Below are 25,337 nucleotides of genomic sequence, written 5' to 3' on the forward strand. Positions count from 1 at the left end.
ATAAACATTATTAATATAAATATTATTACAGTCATTTTCACAGAAAACTTGCAGAAAAATTCACCCAGAAGGAAACATCTCTCATTATTTATGTTCATGTTATTGAAAACTTCTGCTATTTTTTCCCCATGGAATACAGAAGAAAGTGATTTTTCTAGTGGGCTCCCCTTCATTCTGTTCACCGTTGTGTTTCCTCAGGCTGAATGTAATGGAACGGCAAACGGATCCACAGCAAACGGACCGAAGACGGTGGCGGATAAAAAAGCCGACTGACAGATCTCACGCCTCTACAGTCGTCTCAATCAGATTTTAAAATGTAGATTTTTAAAAATGTAAACTAATATATGGACACACTCCATATACACACTGATCCTGTCTCATTGCTTACATGAAATACTTTAATATGTTTAATACAAATCAAGGTGGTAATCTGTAGATTTTGTTTTTATCATTCCGTGATCATTTACTGATTTTTACCTTCGGCTCAGACCAGTTGCAGCTTTTCTGTGTATAACTTATGATGCTTAATTTAAAATAAAAGCTGAATTATTTTATTTGTGTCTGGCTTTCAATGATGAATCATTTTAATGACAAAATCATGTGCCTCCAGTTATGATTACATATCAGTAAACAATACAAATATGTGATCCTGGAGCACAAAACCAGTCTTTAGTAGCACAGGTGTATTTATACAATACATTGCATGGGTCAAAATGATTGATTTTTCTTAAAATGATGCCAAAAATCATGTTCTATAAAGATATTTTGTAAATTTCCTACAGTAAATATATCAAACTAGTAATATGCATTGCTAATAAATTCATGTGGATAACTTTAAAGGTGATTTTCTCAATATTTAGTTTTTTTTTTTTTTTCAGATTCCAGATTTTCAAATAGTTGTATCTCGACCAAATATTGTCCTAACAAACCATACATCAATGGAAAGCTGATTTATTCAGCTTTCAGGTGATAATTTTTTTTTTTTTTTAAATTGTCCCTTATTAATTGTTTTGTGGTCCAGGGTCACATATATACTTTGGATCTTTTTAATAAAATAATATAAAGAAATGTGGTGTATTTTATAGATATTTATTTTATAAATATATCTTTTATAAATATTTAGAAATGTAATATTTATTTGTATTTGTATGCATTTTAGCTATTTATTATATTTTTATAATTATTTAAGCTATTATGCAATTTCTATGATTTATATGAGTGCCGATATTAATATTAACGCATGCAATTTAATATGAATTTTCGCTGCGGCGCGTTACTCACTTTCACCGGCAGGAGGCGCCGGAGCTCTTACCATCGAACCGAACGCGTTTATTTAAGCTCTGAGGAACTGACGTTTTACGCCAACATGTTATGATACGTCACAAATATCAGAAATCGAACGGGACCGAGAGCGCGGGAAACACTTGTGATGAGAACAACTTCCGGTCGTGATGCTAAACACCTGTTGGCTCCGAACAATATTATTCAGGTTTCTACGTTTTTTTATTATTTTTTATTTTTTTGTTTTTATATTTGCATGTGTGACTAATCAAAATAAGGTCAAAATATACATATATAAAATAAATAAATAAATTCTGTTTGTAAAAATAGATCGTTTTAATTATTTTAGTTTTTTATATTTATTTATTTTAAGATATTTTTTTTATTTACTTGTTTCGCTGTTTATATTTTCAATTATTTAGGAATTTACTGTGTTTTGTATTCTGGTTGTGTATGTATTTTATTATTTTGCATCAGTCTGAGTCATATATTGTTCTTATATATATATATATATATATATATGTATAGATAGATAGATAGATATATATAGATATATTCTTATACATATATTGATCTTCAAAATATTTCTGTTGTATGTATCCCCTGAGAATGCTATACGTTGAATAAAAATAATCATAATAATAATAAAAAGATCGTTTCCAACCGCGTCAGTCCGTTTAAAATCGATTTTCCGTTAACCGCAATGTATTGTGGGCCGCGTCGCGCCCCCTTCAGGCGGGAACGATCGTTACAGCGCCGCTAAATGACGTTCGGCTCTGAGGCGTTTAGAAGCGGCGAGCAGATCGGGATAAATAAGAGACTAAAGATGGCGACGGTGGAGGATTCATGGGACAAATTCGGATCCAAAACTTCCCTTTGGAATACGGAGTTCAGCGATTCAGTCGCGCAGTGAGAGCCGCGAAACCCCGCGACACCGAGCCGAGACCCGGTTCTGCGTCTGTGGCTGCATTACAGGGCTTTTCTTCTACACATTCTCGCTTGCAGTAGCAAATAACGCGGATTTTGGATTCAGATCACCCGAACTGACACCGGATCCCGCTGATATGATCCCGGACTGAACGCGAACCGAGTCCGTGTCGAACTGTCGTTTGGTTCCGGTGCATGGAGGCCGCTGCGGGGAGTCTGTCCGTCCCGCTGTCGCAGTGATTTGGGTCGGAACCGGATCGTGATGTATTTTCTGAGCGGCTGGCCGCGGAGGCTCCTCTGCCCGCTCCGGAGCAGCGAGCGGCCCTTTCTGATCGAGCCCAGCGCGCAACGGTTCTACCTGGCCGTGCTGTCCGAGACCCAGATCAGCATCTGGTTCAGCAGGGTAAGAAACACCACAATCTCACTCATAACCAGTGCTTAGTGTTTAAATGCTGCGTGGCGTGGGTAACCCGAAAGTTGTCGGTTCGAATCTCACCGTCAAACTTCCTCCAGATCAGGCCATTGTGTCTTTGAAGGTGAGCTGATGTGGCTTAGTGGTTAAAGATCAGGAAGCTTTGAGCTACAGGTTTGTTGGATGCTGTTGTTTAGCCGAAGGATCTAGTTGGTGACCTAAAGATTTGAACTTAATGGATTATTCAAATAAATCAGACTTTAAACCAGTTGGTTATTGGTTTAAATGCTGTATATTGGGTATTTCAGCAATCTAGTTAATCCTACAGTATTTAGTGGGGTTATCCAGCGGGTTAGCGGTTAAAACTTAAGAACGGAAAACTTTCAGCACCTGGATAATCTAGTTAAACACTTATAAACTGCTGCAAGATTAGGTTTGTGTTTTAATTTTTAAATGCATGGTTTTGTGGTTTAGTGGTAAATGATCAGGTTTAAAGACCTAAGGGTTTTGGCTGGGTAAAGAACTTAACCTGACTTTAAACCGGTTAGTTAAGGGTTTAAATTCTGGATATTTCAGCGATCCAGTTAATTCTACAGCGTTTAGTGAGGTTATCTAGCGGTTTAGTGTTTAAAAATTAGGAACTGTCAATTTTCAGCAACTAGTTAATCTAGTTAAACATTTATAAACTGCTGCAAGATTAGGTTTGTGTTTTAATTTTTAAATGCATGATTGCGTGGTTTAGTGGTAAATGATCAGGATGGATGACCTAAAGGGTTTGGCTGGGTAAAGAACTTAACCTGACTTTAAACCAGTTGGTTAAGGGTTTGAATTCTGGATATTTCAGTTATCCAGTTAATCCGACAGTGTTTAGTAGTGTTCTATATTGGTTTAGTGGTTAAAGACTAAGATATGTCAACTTTCAGCATCTGAATAATCTAGTTAAACGTTTGCTCAGAGTTTAATGTGTGTGTTAGAGGTTATAAACAAGTGGCTGTAGGTTTGAATCCCAATGTCAAACTCTCTCCAGATCAGGCCATTGTGACTTTTTAAAAGTGAATTGATTTGGCTTAGTGGTTAAAAATCAGGAAGGTTTCAGCCTAGTTGGTGATCCAAAGATTTAAACTTAAGAATAGATTATTAAAATAAATCTGACTTTAAACCAGTTGGTTATTGGTTTAAATGCTGTGTGTTGGGTATTTCAGCAGTCTAGTTAATCCTAGAGTGTTTAGTGGTTAAAACTTAAGAACGGAAAACTTTCAGCACCTGGGTAATCTAGTTAAACACTTATAAACTGCTGCAAGATTAGGATTTTGTGTTTTAATTTTTAAATGCGTGATTGTGTGGTTTAATGGTAAATGGTCAGGGTTGGTGACCCAAAGATTCAAACCTCAGAATGGATTATTCAACTGGTTTTGGCTTTGTAAGGAATCTAAACTGTCTCTAAACTAGTTGGTTAAGTGTTTAAATGCTGGGCGTTTCAGCGATCCAATTAATTCTACAGCGTTTAGTGGGGTTATCTAGCGGTTTAGTGTTTAACAATTAGGAACTGTCAATTTTCAGCAACTAGTTAGTCTAGTTAAACATTTATAAACTGCTGCAAGATTAGGATTTTGTATTTTAATTTTTAAATGCACGATTCTTTGGTTTAGTGGTAAATGATCAGGGATCACCGAAGGTTCAAACCTCAGAATGTATTATTAAAAAGACCTGGTTTTGGCTGGTTAAGGAACTTAAACTGACTTTAAACTAGTTGGTTAAGGATTCAAATACTGGGTATTTCAACAGTTGAGTTAATCCTATAGTATTTATTAGTGTTATATAGACAGATATTATTGCAGACGAGTGTTTATTGTCCTTACATTTCATCGTTCAAAACATTTAATGTTATAGCTTGTTTTTATTCAGTTACAGCAATAGCGATGCCTTTATCCATATTAGAGATTTCCTGGCTGGAACGTCATCAGTGTTATCTCTTTGTTGCATATGTGGATTTTCTGCACGAGGGCACCTTCTGGTGTCAGTATGAATGAAAGCCATCCTATTTTGCGTAAAAATCTGAAAAATAATGCCACTCTCAAAAGAAATATTAAGCAGACATGTAAAAATCCATGCTTTTTCCAGTGTACAGAGGTTTACAGGAGTATTTAGTTGTTAATTAGATAAAAAAAACACACACACACGCAAACTGATGTGGCAAGCTATCAGAACCAAACCAAAAACCGTGGTTAAAAACCGAGGTACGTATTGAACCGTGGACTAACTGTATTGTTGCATTCCTAATGAATATACAAAATAGCTCCCGTGCTAAATGCTGTCATTTAGTATTTCAGAGTCAGGACTGTTTACTCAAAGTCTATAGGTTCAAATCCCAAAAGGGTGATTCAGGGTAGATTTCAGCAGGGTAAAAGCAAACTGTTTACACAAAGGTTGTGGGTTTTAGTCCATGATGCAATCAAAAAATGTCCCAAAAATGTCCCTGTTGTTTAGTGGCTACAAACAGTTCTGTGCTGATAGCCAGGTTTGAACCTCATAATAATCTTATTTTCTTCAGATTAAAATAATAGATTTGAACTATCTGAATCTTCAGATAGTCATGTTTAATCCATGTTCATAGTTATGCTGAATACAAAAATATGCTAATTCAAAAGAATTTGAAATGCATTTTTATTATTTAAATAGTCAGATGATCATCAAATAATAATATACTATTCTAGGATTGATTTTTTTTTTTTTTTTTTTTTTTCTTTTCCTGCGTGTATGTGTGTTATTGACAGCTGTCGTGTCAGATGTCAGCAGGTTTGGATTTTGTTGCTCAGTTGGTCAAAGTACAGAAATTCCCCCAGTTTTCCAGAGTTCACAGCTTCTCGTTTGAGTTTTCGCTTTCAGTTTAACTCGTCCTGTTGACTTGAACATTTGAAAGTTAGAGTCCTGAAGCGTCATGAAGAATCTCACCTGTGTGAGGTGATGTGTGATGTTAGAGACTCTCACCTGTGTGTCAAACACTTCGTCTGTCTCTTGGTGTAGAAACACCATCCTGATGGTATATATGAGCGTTCACCAGTGCAAATGCATCAGTGTTCAGTGTTTGCAGTAAGCAAACTATGACTGCAAATGCTTTCATGATTGACAAAAAAAAAAAGTGTGCCTACTTTCGCTTTATTTTCACATGTAGAGTGAGATCTGAGTGTTATGTAGGAGTGTGAACTGGTCTGTGATGTCACAGACAGACAGACGGCATGTGTCTCACTCAGTGTCACTGATCATTTTTAACTCAGAAAAAAAAGTTCAGTTTGACTCAGAAAATATTGTTTGAATGACAATTTAATGATTTAATGATGTCCTAATTTGCTGAAAATGTGCTCACTCTCAAGCCATCTGAGATTAGGATGAGTTTGTTTCTTCATCAGATTTGTAGAAATGTGTCCTTCCATCACTGTCTCACCAATAGATCCTCTGCAGTGAATGGGTGCCGTCGGAATGAGAGTCCAAACATCTGATAAAAACATCACAATAATCCACAAGTAATCCACACCACTCCAGTCCATCAGTTAACATCTTGAGAAGACAAAAGCTGAAACAATCCATAATTAAGGCGCTTTTAACTAACATGCGAGTCCATAATCCATAATAACGCTTCCTCCAGTAAAAAAGTCCCATCTCCTGTTGTCTCTCGCATCAAAATCCAGCCACATGTTTGTTTGGAGCTATTTTGGCTTGTAAACGGTGCTTGATCTGTGGAGATTTCTCTTCTGATTCAGACCAGACCACTTTTTCACTGGAGGAAGTGTTATTATGGATTACAGACTTTTTAGTTAAAACAGATTTTACAGATTTTAGTTAAAAAATGTCTTAATGATGGATTTGTTTATCTTTTGTCTTCTCAAGATGTGAACTGATGGACTGGAGTGGTGTGGATTACTTGTGAATTATTGTGATGTTTTTATCAGCTGCTTGAACTTTCGTTCAAACAGTATCAGTTACATGTTCTGTTTAGTAGAGTGTGTGTAACTTAATATTGTATGTCCACTGTTACGTGACTTCAGGTGGCTCTTATTCATTAAGTGCTTTAGTTGTTTACATCATTAAGTCTGTCATGTTTTCATACAATGCTCATTGTTCCAGAGTTAATCAGTTTTACTATAGTACAGTCTGTACGTTCATGCACAGATTTTGACTGATAATCCTCTAAAGGTCAGACTTTTTGCCGCTCACATATAGTCGTGGTGTCTGGGAAAGTACTTCCAGGTGATCCTTATACTTCCTGTCCAACAGGAAGTGTCCTGCCCCCCATGTACTTCCTGCCATTTAATGCCAGGCTGTAGCGAGGGAGTAGATCGTCTCAGACGATCTGAAGGAAAAAGAAAGGAATCTGTCTGGAATGCCTGCGTGTGTGTGTGAAGGTGGAGTTACACAGCTGGAGAGGAAGAGTTTCTTTTATAGCACACACACACTCTTGTCAGTGGTGCTGAGATCATGCATATCAAAGCGCCTGGTCTTGACACGTCTGCGAGCGCACACACACACTCGTCTCACTACGTCTTTATCACTGAACGGACACCTGGTTTGATTCCTGTGTTCTGCTGCTGTATTTCCTGTCGCTGTGAGATCACAGAGCGGCACATTTAACATCAATCACATCTTTAATTCACAGATTTTGTTATCACTAACAATAAGACCAGAAACATGATTTAAAGGGATCGTTCAGCCAAAAAAAAAAAAAAAAAAAAAAAATATTGCCATCTTTTACTCTCCCTAATGTCATTCCAAATCTGTCAAACATACAAGATATTTTGAAGAATGTTGGAAAACAAATAACATTAAACCCCATTGACTTTCATTACATGAGCAAAAACAGCAGAAAGAAACAAACTTACAGGTTTAAATAAAATGAGAGAGAGTAAATGATGACAGAATTGATTTTATGTATTTATAAGATTTCACAGATGTTCCATTTGGTTTTTGCTTTGCCAATTGTCAATTGTAAGTCACTTCGGACAAAACCATCTGCTAAATGAATAAATGTAAATCAATGCAGAAAATGCACATAAATTCTGTATCATGCATATCAAAGCATGCTTTTTAAAATGTCTGTGTTTATCTGACCTGTTTTCATTGGTGAAATAGAGCAAAAACACACAGTACTGACAATATTGCATCTAAAATATCACAATATTAAAAAAATGTCACAATATTACCTTCTTCTTTGGACTACTGATTAAAATCAGAATTACATAAACACTTACGTAAGGGGATATTTGTAGTCGTTTGATTTGATTGTGCATACGGACAGTTTATAAATCATTCATAAGAGTTTTGCATACATTCATGTTTACAATCAGTTTTATGTCTTTGCAAATAAGATCTCACATGTGAGGTAGTAACAGATATACACTCTTATTTCAGGCCGAGGAGATTCACACTGATTACACAACAGCACTGGTGAAATGAATCCGTGTGTGTGTGTGTTGTGTAATGCTGTGAGATCATATATCATCTGTTCTGTGTGGGAACCTGTAAGATGAGGACTAGAGTTGGGCCCTAAGTGAACAATAACCATAATAATAACAACTTTACAGCTTTGTGTGATGTTCAGATAGTCCACTGTGTTGGTAATTAATTAAAGTCAGTGTATGTCAGTCATTATCATGATTTTACAGCACTGGTCTGTTTGTTTAGGCAGCAACACATGTTAACTGACTTAACCAATCATGTGAGTTTGGGGCAGGACTGTCCGTTTGACTGACCAATGACAGACAGCGTTTATGAAACCTGTTTGGAATCAGTCGCTGAGTTTTTTGGGGGAGTGAATTTTTATTGAACTGAATGCTTCAGTTTGTCTTTAGTTGCATGTCTGGACATTTGCAAATGACTAACCTAAAATATCAGGTAATCAAGGTTAGTGATAATCTGGGCTGTGCCTCTGTTTGCTCATTCCCTGTGATGTGAATCTGTATCATGAAGATCCTAATAAAGGCCTCAGTCATTTGTTTGAGTGATCAGTGTGACTGTATGTTACTGTGATTTTTATCATGGTTAAGGAAGTTTTAAGTGTCTGCTTGAGCTTTTCTAATTATGTGACGTGTGTAGAGTTGAACTCATTTGTCTGATGAGCTTCTGGGTCAAATAATTAACTTAAAATAGATCATTTAATGTTCTGTGACACTGAATCTAGGTGATTTATTAGAGAGGTGTGCTCACATGAATGTGACAGCAAAAACACACGTAGAGTGTGAGATGATGGTGATGATGCAGGATAGTGATGCTCTTGTTTTGTTACAGTAAATCAATCACAGTTTATTCACAACAGAGTAACATAAGGACAGGATCGATTCAAATGTTTTGTTGTGACTGACACACATCTCTTCTATTTATGTTATTCAAGGCGGCAAATATTGAGATTTTAGGCCATTGTTTATACACGCAGTTGTCAATTTTGAGTTTTTAGTATTTTTTGCTTCCATAACCTGTTTTTATTCAGACTATACTGGAAATAAAATGTCCAAAAATGCACATTTAAGTGTTTATTTTATTGCACTGTGTCTGTTTATGTCTATAGATTTCAGTTCCAATCTATATCCTTGAAGAGTTTTTATTTTCTTATTTATATTCTTAAGGGTTTTACTGAGGGGTTTGTTCATTATATTATTCACACGGACTCATGTGAATTATATAATCGATTTTTATGGGTTTTATTTTAAAAACATTGTCAAATGTTTTGTTTTCTGCCTGTTGACAGTATTTTATGATTTATGGAGTGGTAAAAAGAAAAATCCAAAATCCCCTTCTGGGGAAAAAAAAAAGGACGTCAACAAAATCAAGTTTTTGAACGTGGCTTTATCAAATGTTCAAGAAATGTATGCAGATTACAGCCTATTTAATTAGATAATGTCTCATTTGTATATTTGAACTTAAAATGTATAAAATGCAGACTGGGGAAAACATGGTGATATCAGTTAGTTACAGTTTTCAGCCTATGCACCTGTAGTGTCTTGTGCAGCTCATATTCTTCCTAAAGTTTTTAAGATAGTCATTATGAATGAATAGACAATAGACTGTTTACAATAATAGACCGTTTTGCCCAGACAGCTTGTCAGGGTTAGTAAGTAAGTGATCACACTACTCAAAATACTGAAGTGTTGAGGCTTGTTGACACCCGAGGGTGATAATTATATTAGCGTTAACACCAATGGACAATAATGCTCTTTTTATTGTTAGCATGCAGCAGTTTTATTGTGTATAAATTTAAATGCTCAAGCTCTTTAATGTTGGTGAATCCTAATTGGCTGTCAATGTTTTTACAGTCTACTTGCTGTTATACTTTGCTATTCTGATTTTTAAAACATAACTATAATTGGTTTGAACCAATTATTATACTATTAAAACAGTCTGACATTTGCATATTTGAATGTGTATTACTAAACTGCATGTTTACTGAAAATGTCAAGCTGTTTCTGAGGTGATGAACATTGAGCTCAGTTCTTGTTTATTTTTATAGCACTTTTCACAATAAAAATTGCTCTAAAGCAGCTTTGCAGAAAATGCATGTTTTACATATTACATCAAGTTGAAATAATACAGATGATTGATTGAAGCATTTATTTGCACGTGTTCTGCACTGCACCTATCGCCTGCTTTTACACGTATGTTAATTATATCGTAGAACAGGAAATAACATTCAGATCTCAACGGAATGATGAGAGTGAGTTCAGTTCATCTACTGTATGAACAGCAAGCGTATTGCTCTGTGCGTGCCTGATTTTTGCTGTATTCTCTTCTTCATCTGGGCTGTTTTTCTTTCTACATTTAGTCAGGCTATATATGAAGATACAGCCATCATGTGGGCAGAGCGGCCTGAAATTCATTCACTAAAATTGTGCAGGATGTGCCACTTTTACTGTCAGTTAACTTTTACACTTGCTTAGTATAAACATAGTTTTAAAAATTAAATCATAAGGTAACATAAGTTAAAAATGTAAATATCTCTTGCTATGGTTACACATGTTTTATCAGTGCGATTATGGGAATAGAATTAGGAAGTGACTTTATCTATACCGACAGTCTGATGGTAAATACAACTGTCAATCACAAACGTCCGCTGTGAATGTGGCCGTTGATCGCCGCTCGTTCGTCTCGTGTGGAATCTGAAGCCCGTCTGACCTTTCGTGGCCCCTGAACAAAATGCAGACGTTCATGATGAACGACCTTCACACACAAATGCTGAAAGTAAATGCAGTGTGATTCTGTGATGTTAGTGTTAGGTTTACATGAGCTTTACACACAAGAGTGTGTGTGTGTGTTGAGGTTTATAGCTCCCCTTTGGCTGAATGAAACCAACACTTTGCTTCCATTTTTGGGTGTTTTTCTTTGTGGCCAAGTGCTGTTCTCATCCGCACATCCCTCTCTCGTTTCTCCTGATGTGTTTCCCTGCTGGTCTTCTTTTCACTGGGAGATTGTCGTGCGTTTCTGTTGATCTGTAGAATAAAGACATAAATGCACGTGCTGAACAACATTACACTTTTATTTGCCCTCTATTAGGTGATTCAGTGTCATTTCAGCCTGTTATAACAGGAATGTTCTGAGTTATTCTCACTGTTATTGTGTGTAATCATCTTCATAACAGATTCTTTCATACACGCAGGCAACATTAAATTAAAATGAAGTGAAAACATCAGTTAATTTTGTGAGTCATGTAGCTTCATTCTGGACATTTCGTGTTGCTGTCATATTCCTGAACTAGTTTAGACATGCACTTATGTAGCGTGTTTACTGCAGCTGTTAGTTCCTCTAAATGTTTGTTTCTCAGCCATTTCTGCTGTTTATGACATTTTCACTTCTGTGCTTTATAAGACAGATCCACTTTCAAACTGAGCAGTTAATTAGATTTTTATATTTACTGAAAATTTGTTGTTTACATGTTTTAGGTAGTCATGAGGGTGCTACTAAGTGTATTTTTGGTGTAGAAAGTGTAATGTGAAAGTCTGGGATTTTGTTTAGCTGTTTTCTGCTCCATCTGGTGAAAATGTTGTGTCTGATCACTTAGTAAACTCATGATCTGAGGAATTATTCAAACACTGCAGGACGACACACACACACTCAATTTCAACACTCCGCACTAGTGATGATTGACTCAGTACTTAACTAAACCACACTGACTCCAATGAATGTCTGATTCTCTCTCTCTGTCTGTTTGTAGCCCAGCGTGTTGATCGTCAGTTATATCGAGTCTGGGAAAGCGGCCGCACAGTTTGGCTTCTATCAGCAGGTGGAATGGAAGCCCGACGACTCCATGATCGCAGTGGCGGTGAGTAAAACACGCCTGTCTCTTGTGTGAGTGCAGTTGATGAGGAGATGAGTTTGTCTGGTATGTAGTGAGAGCTTATCACATCATATCCTATCATCGACTATCAGGTGCAGCCATGATGTCAAACTGCTGCTATACAGTTGCAAAGCTGTTGCAAGTGTTTTTAGGCTGTTGCTATGCAGTTGCTAGGGTGTTCTGAGTGTTTTAGGCTGTTGCTAAGGTATTCTGATTGTTTTAGCCTGTTGCTATGCAGTTGCTAGGCTGTTGTGAGTGTTTTAAGGTGTTGCTATCCAGTTGCTACGGTGTTTTGAATGTTTTAGGCTGTTGCTATGTAGTTGCTAGGGTTTTCCGAGTGTTTTAGACTGTTGCTACATAGTTACTAGGGTGCTTAAAGTGTTTAATGCTGTTGCTATGCAGTTGCTAGGGTGCTCTGAATGTTTTAGGCTGTTGCAATGCAGTTGCTAAGGCATTCTGATTGTTTTAGACTGTTGCTATGCAGTTGCTAGGATGCTCAAAGTGTTTTATGCAGTTGCTAGGGTGTAATGAGTGTTTCGGTCTGTTGCTGTGCAGTTGCTAGGGTGTAGTGAGTGTTTTAGGCTGTTGCTGTGCAGTTGCTAGGGTGTTTTGAGTGTTTGTGATTGTTTTCATGTTTCTTCAGTCTCAAGTGTTCAGTGAATGTTGTTGTTGTTGTTGTTGTTGTGTTAATGTTGTTGTTGTTGTTGTTGTTGTTGTTGTTGTTGTTGTTGTTGTGTTAATCTCGGTGCTAACAGTCCTAGCGAGTCGCCCACATCAATGGTATTTTAAGGCATTATGGGTGAAGGCTGTTCCAGAAGTGAGGCGTTTAGGCATAATTACTCCAGCTACACGTGTCCTTCGCTGTTTAAATGTTAATGTGAGTTTGTGCAGTGGAGCGTCCATCACTGCATACAGCGAACAAAACAAACGCTGTCGTTTCTCTTTTGTTTGGCTGATAATTGCTGTCATTCAGCTGTGTGATTGCAGACAGACGGACGGAGATGAGGAGAGACGGCTCCACGTTTGACTCTTTACACGCTCACGTCTGTCAGTTGCATTCATACAGCGTTCCTTCTGTAGCAGTACAGTACACTGCTTATTTTAGATTTCCTTGTGTTGATCCATTACATCAACCTCTAAAATCTGGAAGGCCTTTCTGGAGTTGGCTGATTAACCCTTTCCACCATCTGGACAGTTTGTTGCGTAGAAATTTGTTTACTCATGTTGCGCTCACATTTTTGTTTAACTTTTGGTAGTTGTAAATTAAAATATACATTTTAAATAAGCCTGTTGTTCTTGTTGTTTTAATATTCTGTTTATTTTTACCTTCCCTTTTTTCAAAACTATATATATATATATATATATATATATATATATATAATATATACATTTACATACATTTACATACACATTTTTTGGTAAATATATTATTTTACTTATCTTTATTGTAGTTGGTTTATCTTAATTTATTATAATTTGTTGGATTTTAGTTTGTTTTTATTTTTAATAGAAAATGTTTTTTTTAATGTCTTTTAAATTTATTGCAATGTATTTATTTTTTGTTGTAATATTTATTTTATAAATATGGCAAATTAAACTATTTATTTGTAAAATGTATTTAATTAATTTTAGTTTGTGAATTTAATTTTTACATAGCTTCTATTTTTAATTTCCTGTCATTTGTTTATTTTCATTTTCTATTTATTTACATAGATTTCTATTTATTGCCATTTATTTTTTTTTTATATATATTATTTTAATGCACACATGTAAAATAGAATTTTCTCAGGTTTTTTTTTAGCATTTTACGCCATAAGCACCATGTGCCATTAGATGCTGTGTCGATTTAGAAGTTTTTGGGGTTTTTTAAGCATATGTCTTGAGACTGTCCAGCTCACACAGGCCTGCTTGTGTCCATCATTCTGGGTCAGAATCGTCACACATGTTCAGACACCAGATCTCTGTGTTTCCACTGCTGGACGTCACAACGGTGCAGAATTACAGCACAAGCTCAGTGTTCATTTCACAGTGCACTCTTCTGTGTCTGAATAAACATTCAGTGTTTAGTCTTGATAGTGATGGTTTTGGGTCATCAGGGAAGGACAAATGACGGCCGGTTGTTGACTTCATGCAGGTTTAACTAGTCGACTGACAGGGTTTGATTGTCCATCCTGCAGCTTCATTTACATGAGTCACTGATGAAGATGACATTAACACACATTAACAACCGCTGTTTCTAAATGTCACGTTTATAAATCACACTCACGATACAGCCTCAGCGGACTACACATTTAAATATTCATTATGAATTAGAAGTGTACAATAATAGATGTGCTGTTTGTAATTATAGTTCAAAGGGAATTTTAAACCAGTAATTCATACGGATTTGGCTATCCAGGGGAGTAAATACTCTAGAATATTCCCGATGGATTCAGAGAGAAGAGCTCTGATTCCCTTATGACAGCATCTGTCTTTACTGTTTATACTGTAAATGAGAGCCGAGAGGATCATGGGATATCTGGGTTTCAGATCACTTTTCACCCAGTATTGAATGATAAAAGAAACTGCATGAAGAAGTGGTCATTTCTGGTTTTCATGACATTTTTATACAGAGTTTTCTATGAAAAATTCATTCGTTCGTTCATGTTTTTATTTTCTTATTTTGAACTTTTTCCATGCTTAATTGTCATGAAAATGAAAATGGTTGCGAACAATAAGTAAAGTAAAAAGTGTATATTTTTAAAATTTGTATTTATTAACATAAATAAAAAAAATCAATATTATAATTTATAATAATAGTAGTGATTAATAATAATAATAATAATAATAATAATAACGTAATACAATTCCTGATAAAATATATTAATTATTAATATTAAGTTGTGTACATAATCTAAATTTTTTATATATAAATATTTATTTATTTATTCATTTATTTTTAATGTGAAATGTGAGCTAGGCGATATACTTATTTTTTTTTTTAAATTATGTTGAACTATTTCAATGTTTAATTGTCCTAAAAAGTCACAATGGTTGCAAACATTAAGTGAAGTGAAACAAATAAATATTATAATTCATAATATTTTACAATACTGTGTGTGTGTATATATAATATAATATAATATAATATAATATAATATAATATAATATAATATAATATATATATATATATATACAGTGGGTATGGAAAGTATTCAGACCCCCTTAAATTTTTCACTCTTTGTTATATTGCAGCCATTTGCTAAAATCATTTAAGTTTATTTTTTTCCTCATTAATGTACACACAGCACCCCATATTGACAGAAAAACACAGAATTGTTGACATTTTTGCAGATTTATTAAAAAAGAAAAACTGAAATATCACATGGTCCTAAGTATTCAGACCCTTTGCTCAGTATTTAGTAGAAGCACCTTTTGATCTAATACAGCCATGAGTCTTTTTGGGAAGGATGCAACAAGTTTTTCACACCTGGATTTGGGGATCCTCTGCCATTCCTCCTTGCAGATCCTCTCCAGTTCTGTCAGGTTGGATGGTAAACGTTGGTGGACAGCCATTTTTAGGTCTCTCCAAAGATGCTCAATTGGGTTTAAGTCAGGACTCTGGCTGGGCCATTCAAAAACAGTCACGGAGTTGTTGTGAAGCCACTCCTTCGTTATTTTAGCTGTGTGCTTAGGGTCATTGTCTTGTTGGAAGGTAAACCTTCGGCCCAGTCTGAGGTCCTGAGCACTCTGGAGAAGGTTTTCGTCCAGGATATCCCTGTACTTGGCCGCATTCATCTTTCCCTCGAATTGCAACCAGTCGTCCTGTCCCTGCAGCTGAAAAACACCCCCACAGCATGATGCTGCCACCACCATGCTTCACTGTTGGGACTGTATTGGACAGGTGATGAGCAGTGCCTGGTTTTCTCCACACATACCGCTTGGAATTAAGGCCAAGAAGTTCTATCTTGGTCTCATCAAACCAGAGAATCTTATTTCTCACCATCTTGGAGTCCTTCAGGTGTTTTTTAGCAAACTCCATGCGGGCTTTCATGTGTCTTGCACTGAGGACACGCTTCCGTTGGGCCACTCTGCCATAAAGCCCCGACTTGTGGAGGGCTGCAGTGATGGTTGACTTTCTACAACTTTCTCCCATCTCCCGACTGCATCTCTGGAGCTCAGCCACAGTGATCTTTGGGTTCTTCTTTACCTCTCTCACCAAGGCTCTTCTCTCCCGATAGCTCAGTTTGGCTGGACGGCCAGCTCTAGGAAGGGTTCTGGTCGTCCCAAACGTCTTCCATTTAAGGATTATGGAGGCCACTGTGCTCTTAGAAACCTTAAGTGCAGCAGAAATTTTGTTGTAACCTTGGCCAGATCTGTGCCTTGCCACAATTCTGTCTCTGAGCTCTTCAGGCAGTTCCTTTGACCTCATGATTCTCATTTGCTCTGACATGCACTATGAGCTGTAAGGTCTTATATAGACAGGTGTGTGGCTTTCCTAATCAAGTCCAATCAGTATAATCAAACACAGCTGGACTCAAATGAAGGTGTAGAAACATCTCAAGGATGATCAGAAGAAATGGACGGCACCTGAGTTAAATATATGAGCATCACGGCAAAGGGTCTGAATACTTAGGACCATGTGATATTTCAGTTTTTCTTTTCTAATAAATCTGCAAAAACGTCAACAATTCTGTGTTTTTCTGTCAATATGGGGTGCTGTGTGTACATTAATTAGGAAAAAAAAAGAACTTAAATGATTTTAGCAAATGGCTGCAATATAACAAAGAGTGAAAAATTTAAGGGGGTCTGAATACTTTCTGTACCCACTGTGTGTGTGTGTGTGTGTGTGTATGTGTATATATATATATATATATATATATATATATTAGTAGTCAACATTTGAAGTGGATCGAAACCTTTTGTTATATATATATATATATATATATATATATATATATATATATATATATATATATATATATATACACATACACACACACACACACATACACACACACACACACACACACACACACAAACATGTTGCTGGGCAACATGTTTGTAAGTGTTTGAGAGTTGAACATACAGGTGTGTGCTCTAGCCAGTGTTTAGTCGGTATGAAGTTGTAGATGAAACGGTACAAACAATTTCTTTGATGTTCTCATAAAATCTGATGCTCCGCACAGAGAATGAGAGTTTCAGACGATTCACTCTTTTGTGCTTTCTCGTCTCGTGAAAGTCTCTTTACAGTACAGACGTTTACAGATCGAAGACTGATACCAGCGGCTCGCTTTGGGATGTTTAGTCTGTTCTCCGGCACAGCAGACGCCTCCTCACAGCCTGTGAGCTTCTGCCGCTCCATGCCGCGCCGCATGTGGCTGATCGATGTTGTTACGTCCAAAACGTTCCCGGGAGTTCAGTGATTGGCTGGAGCTTCAGTGAACTTCAGTCGCCTCAGAAAAACGTCCCAGAAACAGAGCTGTGTGGGCTGCAAGTGAGAAAACCTACATGAAGATTTCCACAGTCCTGTAAATGGAGCCGAAAATAATCGAAGGCTTTCTCACCGCCTGCTGCCAACTCATCTGCTGTCTAGTCTAGTCTAGTTTGGTCTAGTCTGGTGTAGTCTGTATCTGTTCTGATAGTGTGTTACTGATCTTTTGGGTAGGACAATTTAGCAAAAATTTTGAGACTATGCATCAATATAGCAATAATAATAACAATAATAATACATTTACTGTTAATAATAAATATAATTAAATATTAAATAAAACTAAAATAAATAAAAATAAATATTAAAGAATAGTATTAAAAAATGCATTGCTACTGTATTTAATAATTTTTTTTTATAATAATCATGTAATTAATAATAATAATGATGATAATAATAATACATTTATTAATTATATTATTAAATATTAGTCAATGCGGAGTGTTAAAATATAACTAAATAAAAATAAACGAACATAAAATACAAAATACATATTAATATTGAAATTGAGTGTATTTAAGAAAAAATATTTCTTTATTTTTATAATAATGCTATAATATTAATACATTTACTATTAATAATAAATATAATTCAATATGAAATAACTATTAATATTAAATATTAATAAATATGAATTAATAAAAATATTACTACATAAAAATAAAACTTTAAACAGTAATAGTTCACTGTATTTAAGAAAAAATATATTCCTTTTACAATAATGCTATAATTAATAATACATAGATTAATAATAATGTTATTAAATATTGAAAAGTAATAGTAAATAATATGTAGTATTAAAAATATTACCAAATACAAATGAACAAAAATAAAAATAAAATGTGTATTAATATTGTAATAGTCCACTGTATTTAAGAAAAAATATATTCCTTTTAAAATAATGCTTTATTATTATTATTATTATTATTATTAATAATAATAATAATAATAATAATAATAATAATAACAATAATAATGATTAATATTGATATTGATGTTAATATTAATATTAATATTAATAATATTAATAATAATAACAATAATAATAATAATACATTTATTCATATTATTAAAATATTTAAACATAATAGTAAGATAGGTAGTATTAAAAATATTAATAAATAAAAATAAAGTAATGCATATTACTATTGTAATAGTTCACTGTATTTAAGAAAAATAAGATTTAATTTTATAATAATGCTATAATAATCAATAATCAATAATAATAATAATAATAATAATACCTTTGTAAATATTAAAAAGTAAAAAGTAAATATGTAGTATCAAAATATTACTAAATAAAAATAAAATGATGCATATTACTAATGTAATATTTCACTGCATTTAAGATTGTTATATAATAATGCTGCCATTTATAATAATGCATTTATTGATAATGTTATTAAATATTAAAAAGTAATATACATAGTATTAAAAATATTACCAAATAAAATTAAATAAATACAAATAAAATAATAAATATTACTATTGTAGTAGTTCAGTGTATTTAAGAAAAATATATTTATTTTTATAATAATGCTATAATGATGATGATGATAATAATACTATTAAATATTAAAAAGTAATGGTAAATAATACGTAGTATTAAAATTATTACAAAAAAATTAAGCAAAAATAAAATATTGCTATTGTAATAGTTCACTATAAAAAGACAATAAAAGAAAATATATAGTAATATTTATCTTATAGTACAACTGTGTAATTGCGATACTAATTCTGTCTGTCCTTTTGATGGGAATTGTCCATACAGTGAAAGTCGGTGGTGTGGAATTTGCTGTCTAGCTCACGTCTGTATTTGTGCTGATTTCAGACGTTGAAAGACGTTCCAGAAGTTGAGTCTTGGTTGAATCTGATAAGTTTTGTTTTGCTGGCTGTGCAGAACATTGATTTACTCCGTCTCGGCGTTCAGATCTCAAGACTTCGTTTGGTTCCTGCTGGCGAATGAGGGAACGCTGTGATGACAATCTCACCTGATGACACGCTTTAATCAAACCCCGTGTGTTTCTGCTGTGGAGCACAATTTACAGAACGTTATTTCTAGGACTGAAACACACGTGTTTGTGAAACGTGTCTGACATCAAACACGGATCCAGTTGAACGGCACAGAGCCGCGCTTGTAGTGCATTCGTGTCTGTGTTTGTGTATTTACGAACATGTTTTTGATTCGTTTGTCAGATTGGAGTTTGTTTGCATGTAAAGAACGCAGATCAGCTGCAGTTCCGTGTTGAGTGAGGAAGTCAGAAATGTGCAGCGGTTTGATGGCGAATGTAAATCTAGCACTGTTGTGTGTCTCAAATCTGAGTCGGTTTGTTCTCACCACATCAGCAGCCTGAGAATGGCTGACTTCAGCGTTTTTAATGTGTTTTGATGCTTTTATCTTCCTGTTTGTATGTAAATGTGCTCAGCGCTGAACCTGGGGCCTTACTAAAAACCACAACCACAAACACTTACTATGATTACTCAAACATGACAATGTAAGTGCAGTTATTTTTTTTTTTATTATTATTGTTTTAATAATAATAAGAATAATAATACATTTACTAATAATAAATATAATTGAATAAAACTAATAATAAATAACAATAAAAATTAATAGTATTAAAAGTCTTACTAAATAAAAATAAAAATGTATAATTTAAACTATTGTAATAGTTTGCTGTGTTTAAGATAAAAAATGTAATATTTATTTTATAATAATTCTACAGTAATTAATAACAATAACTGTATTTATTATTAGTTTTATTTATTAATAGTAAATGTATCTATTATTATTATTATTATTATTATTATTATTATTATTATTATTATTATTATTATTATTATTATTATTAAAAATAAATATAATTACATTTTTTCTTAAATACAGTGAAGTAATACATGCTATAAATAATGGGGGTTATGAAACAAAGAGGGATTTTATAAAATAAAGCAACAACCCTAAAGCTGTTTTTTTTTTTTTTAAGTTATAATAAAACAAAAAATAAATCAAATGTATTACTAACTTTACTCTTAAAGGGACAGTTCACACTAGAGCTTTCTGATTAAATTCTGATTTAAAATGACTTTAAAAAATCCTAATAATAATAATAACTAAAAATATTAAAAGACTACATAACTAAATGATTTTTATTTATTTTATTTTAATATTTAATAAATTTTAATTTAATACATTTTTGTTATTGTAGCATTTCATTCTAAAATAAAACAAATATTTAAGAAACAGAAATAATAATTTTATATTATACTTACTGTTACTGCAGGCATCTGGAGATCTGCTTTGTGAGTCTCTCGTGTCTTTGTTAGAATAGCTGTGCAAGAATTACACCTGTAGACGCATGTCTCTTCTCAAGGTTGTCACGCATGCATTGATGTACGGATCTTTTGTAGACCGTTTAGAGTTGTCAAACAGCAACTATCATCATTTTTCTCTTATCTAAAGGAAACGTGACTGACGCTTCTGTGTAAAATTGCTCAATGTTAGAGAGCTGTACGCTGAAGTGAATTTCAGTGTGTTTCTCCTGCCATGACAGGTGACTGAAGACTGTAATCAGAATTCAAATGACGCTTGAAAACGACCCATTATCCTGTGTGTACGTAACGGATCTGATCCGCTGCTCGTCCGGTTCACTCCTGTAATTATCCTTCAGCAAACAACCTGTTCAGGACACACACATGAAATGCCATTAAACATAGCAGCGTTGTGTAAACACTGGAAACTGTTTTTTGTTTTTATTTTATTTTATTATTTTTATTTTTTTTTATTTAGATTTGGATTTAGTTTTAGATTTATTTTTTCTATGTTTTATGTTTATTTTAGAATTTCTTTATGTATTTTGGATTTTTTTTATTTTAGGTTTTATTTATTTTGGCATTAGTCTAAAAAGTTTTTTTTTTTTTTAACTACTTTTTAGCTAGTTTTATTGTTTGTGATTTTAAAATTTGATTTTATTATTATTGTTGTTATTATTATTATTTATTTTATTTATTTTTTCGGTGAAATGAAAAACTGATATTGTTTGTTTTTGATATTAATCAGTATGTAAAGCACTTGAACTCAGGTATGCAAAGCTTTCTCTGATCTTCTGATGGCAATTCAAATCATGTTCAGTGTAAATTGATGCAATGCAAAACGTCGGCGTATATTGCGTCACATGAAGGTTTTCTTCAGCTGTGTTCTGGAATGCTACCGTTTGAGCAGGGACTTCCGTGAGCTTCCTCCGTGGCTAAGCAACCGCCAATAACAGGAAGAAGTGAAATTCCGAGAGGCTTTGTATGAGTTTCTAACTCCTGTTCGGATCCTGCGCTGCTTTGTGTGTTATCAGACGTCTGTATGAATATTTAGAGCAAAACAAAATCTATTATTATTATTATTATTATTATTATTATTATTATTATTATTGTTATTATTATTATTTAAATATGTAGCAAAACATTGCCAAAATGTAGCACTAGATTAAAATATGCATTAAATATATAAAGTTTATTTACTCAATTTTTTTGAAATTGCAAAAAAGATCAAATTATTGGAGTAACAATTTCAGTCTTTTAACTTAAATTTCTTGTTCAGTGTTCAGTGTGTTACATTTTCTGGGGAAAAAAAAAACCCTGCAATAATTTATTTATTAAATTATTTAAATAAATAAAAAAATAAAAATGTATTTATATAATGTACTATATAAATTTTAGCCCATTTTTAAAAAACTATTTAATGTAAATATTTATATTGTCCAAAAATGTTTTCAAAAATACATTTTACATGCACCCAAATATTTTTTTTATTATTATTTTAGCACTAGATTAAAATATGCTTTGAATATATAAAGTTTATTTTTAATAGTTTTTTTTTTTTTGATTGAAATTGAAATTTGTTTAGTTCAGTGTGTGACTTGTTTTTTTTTTTTTTTTTTTTTTTTTTTTTACAAGCAATTTCAGTTTTTTATGTATTTACTAAATTATTTAAATAAATAATAGATTAAAAAAATTAATTAATTTAATTATTTATTTATTTATTTATTAAAAATACATTTTCTTAAGCTGTGATTCTGACTTATTTTTAGCATACATTCCAGGTGTATGCATGCATGTATGTATGTATGTATGTATTTTTTTTTTATTTATTTATTTATTTATTTATTTATTTTTACTATTTAGTCTGTACATGTGATTTTGCAATGTTTAGTCTATATATCAGTATCTGATGTTCGATTTGGTCTCTTGATGGTGTGTTTAGAGTTGAGTCTGATCTCAGAGCAGTCTGCAGTCGTTCCCAGGTTCAGACATGCAGGAGTCATATGATGATCTCCGGCGTCTTTGTGAGATCTGATGCGTGTCTGATCATCTCTTTCACAGCAGATTCTCACTGTTACACGACTAGTTCAGAAAATACTTGAGTTTTGATGAGTTGACTCTCATCAGTCAGTCTGATAGTGACAGCTGTCACTTAGAGACGCCGTGTCAGTATCCGTGACGACAGACCACATTGATCATTAATTTGATGATGTGTGTGTGTGTGTGTGTGTGTGTGTGACCTGATCAGACCCGATCAGTGCCGGCAGCAGCAATGAGAAAGATCAAAGCAGTTGTCAGTGATGCGTGATGGAGGATCGGTGTTTCCTGGAAGTGGTTGTGCGGGCACGGTTCAGAGAACGAGCAATAATTAAAAATCAAATGTATTGCACACATGGAGCATCCAGACCGCGTATGATTTTACTATCATCTATATACTACTCTAGTTTCTATTGATGTTTTGAATTAGCTTATATGTATTTTTTTGATGTTGTTTTATTTTAGTTTAGTTTAGTTTAGTAATTTTATTTTATTTTTGTAGGTTTTTGTTTTTGCTTGTAGGTTTAATTTTTAGTTTGTTTTATTCCAGTTAGTAATTGTACTACGTGTATCTGCTGCCAAGGCAAAATTACTTTAGTAATTCAGTAAACAGTACTGCCCTACAGTTTTATTCATGAATTTTTTGTTAACATTTTAAAGATTGCTATCAATAAGATTCAGTGACTAATTTGAAATGATTCATTGAGTTATCAGAGTGATTCAGTCCACTGATTCATTACATTATGAAGCATTTGTGAGCAATGTTATTTTATTTTATTTTTAAACTTAAAATTATTTTAGAACTAATTTGAAATGATTTTTGAGATCTGAACAATTCAGCCCAATATTAAGATAATTCATTATAAACAACCAGTCCAATCAAGTGATTTGCTCAAATCCTACAGTGTATTCTTGTTTGTTTTTGCATCTGTGAATCGTTTCTTTCTTCCTTTTAATGAAACAAACCATCTGAACGAAGCGATTCACTAAAATCCATCAGATGTCTCGACGCAATGCAGAAGCAGAAACTGAGATTGACTTTTATCTTTCACATGATGCTGTTTTAAGGAACGCATCACTTCCTCTTCTCCGCTGCTGACTGTCTGCTCTTAAAGTGGCGTTGAGGAGAGAGAGCGCTGCGTCTGAAGAAAAGCGCTGAGCTCATCGCTGCATTTGAGGGGATTCTGGGAGTTTTGGCTGAGTCTTGCTCCAGCTGTGGAAAACAATCCGTTCAGAGCACTGAACTCTACAGGAAGTTCATGCGTCTCTCTCTCTCTCTCTCTCTCTTTCTGCTGTGTCTCCATCCAGTGTTTCCATCATCTGTCCTGCCAGAAGCTCTCGCTCTTAGCCTTTTCCAGTTGTTTTGAAGCTCTCGGTCTTTCCACGTGTGTCTGAAGTATTTTGAGTCGTCTGAGCCACGTGTGTGTACGGCTGATCAACATTCAAACCAAGAGCACATTCAGAAAAACACTGGAAAAGGAGAAAAAGAAAACAAGTCTCTTCTGTTCTCCAAGGCTGTATTTATTTAGTCAAAAATGCAGTAAAAATTGTAAATATTATTGTAATGTAAAGTAGCCATTTTCTATGTGAATATTTGTTAAAGTGTAATTTATTTCTGTGATCAAAGCTGAGTTTTCAGCATCTTCAGTGTCACATGATCCTTCAGAAATCATTCTAATATGCTGATTTGCTGCGCAACAAACATTTCTGATTATTATCAGTGTTAAAAACAGTTGTGCTGCACAGTATAATTGTAGAAACCATCACACTAAAAATCTTTTGTAACATTATAAATGCCTTTACTGTCACTGTCCATCATTTAAAGCATCCTTGATGATATATACATCAGAGGAGCGTCTTGTATTGAATGGCGGATTGTAAATGTTGATTTCCATGTGGATCTGTAGGCGTCATCTTTGTTTCTGCCGTTCTTTCAGATGTCAGTGTTCATAATGAGTGTTTCACAGATTTTCCCTCCATTTTTGCATGTGGTCGTCATGGTGACGGCTTTTCCATTCTGTTCGTCTGAAGTGTTTTGACCGTTCTGTCATTTTTGGCATTTCTCTGAGTACAATTCATGACATTTACTGTCACACGACAGTCTGAACGAGAGCCGCTTCTGCTGCAGCACTGAGGCATGAGTGATGAGAATGAGAACAGCACGCGTGTGCTTCACCCTTCAACCTCGTTTAACCTGGCTCGTGTTTTCATGTAGCTTGTGTGGTTTTGTTGATGAGGGCATCACACTACCCGTCCATGTAGATGAATTTGTGCCAAAGACTTTAGAGTTTGGTTGGACACAGTCTTTGACATCAACAAAAACTTTATGGGATAGATTTGGTAACTAAATGTTTTAATAATTTACGCTTTTTATTACTAATGAATTTTATTACATGACTTCTCTAGTTTTGTGTTCATATATATATAATTTGAAGAATTTGTATTCATCATAACATTTCCATTACCATTTAAGGTTTTAATAATTTTAATGACTTTTCCAGTGCTAAAAAAAGATTGACAATTTAAAATACAACAAAAAAAAAAAAAAGGTAAAATTCCTTGAATATAAAAAAATATATATATCC

The 25,337-nt window shown here is 33.9% G+C and overlaps 2 protein-coding genes across 3 annotated transcripts in view; both read left to right on the forward strand.

Annotated features, from left to right (window-relative positions):
• Nucleotides 1-554, forward strand: part of LOC127152022 (UPF0729 protein C18orf32 homolog) — a 3,055-nt gene extending 2,501 nt beyond the window's left edge. Inside the window, exon 3 of the mRNA XM_051092415.1 lies at nucleotides 199-554. Coding sequence (XP_050948372.1) covers nucleotides 199-273 — 75 coding nt within the window. The 3' untranslated portion in view covers nucleotides 274-554. The remainder of the gene's footprint in view (nucleotides 1-198) is intronic.
• A 1,530-nt stretch (nucleotides 555-2,084) lies between these two features.
• ric1 (RIC1 homolog, RAB6A GEF complex partner 1) overlaps nucleotides 2,085-25,337 on the forward strand; it is a 43,653-nt gene continuing 20,400 nt past the window's right edge. For both annotated transcript variants that reach the window (XM_051093590.1, XM_051093591.1), the window contains exons 1-2: nucleotides 2,085-2,611; nucleotides 11,814-11,921. In XM_051093590.1, the coding sequence (XP_050949547.1) occupies nucleotides 2,471-2,611; nucleotides 11,814-11,921 (249 nt within the window). In that variant the 5' untranslated portion in view covers nucleotides 2,085-2,470. The remainder of the gene's footprint in view (nucleotides 2,612-11,813; nucleotides 11,922-25,337) is intronic.

Source organism: Labeo rohita, chromosome 21, assembly GCF_022985175.1.
Source record: "Labeo rohita strain BAU-BD-2019 chromosome 21, IGBB_LRoh.1.0, whole genome shotgun sequence".
In the NCBI taxonomy this organism is placed as follows: Eukaryota; Metazoa; Chordata; class Actinopteri; order Cypriniformes; family Cyprinidae; genus Labeo; species Labeo rohita.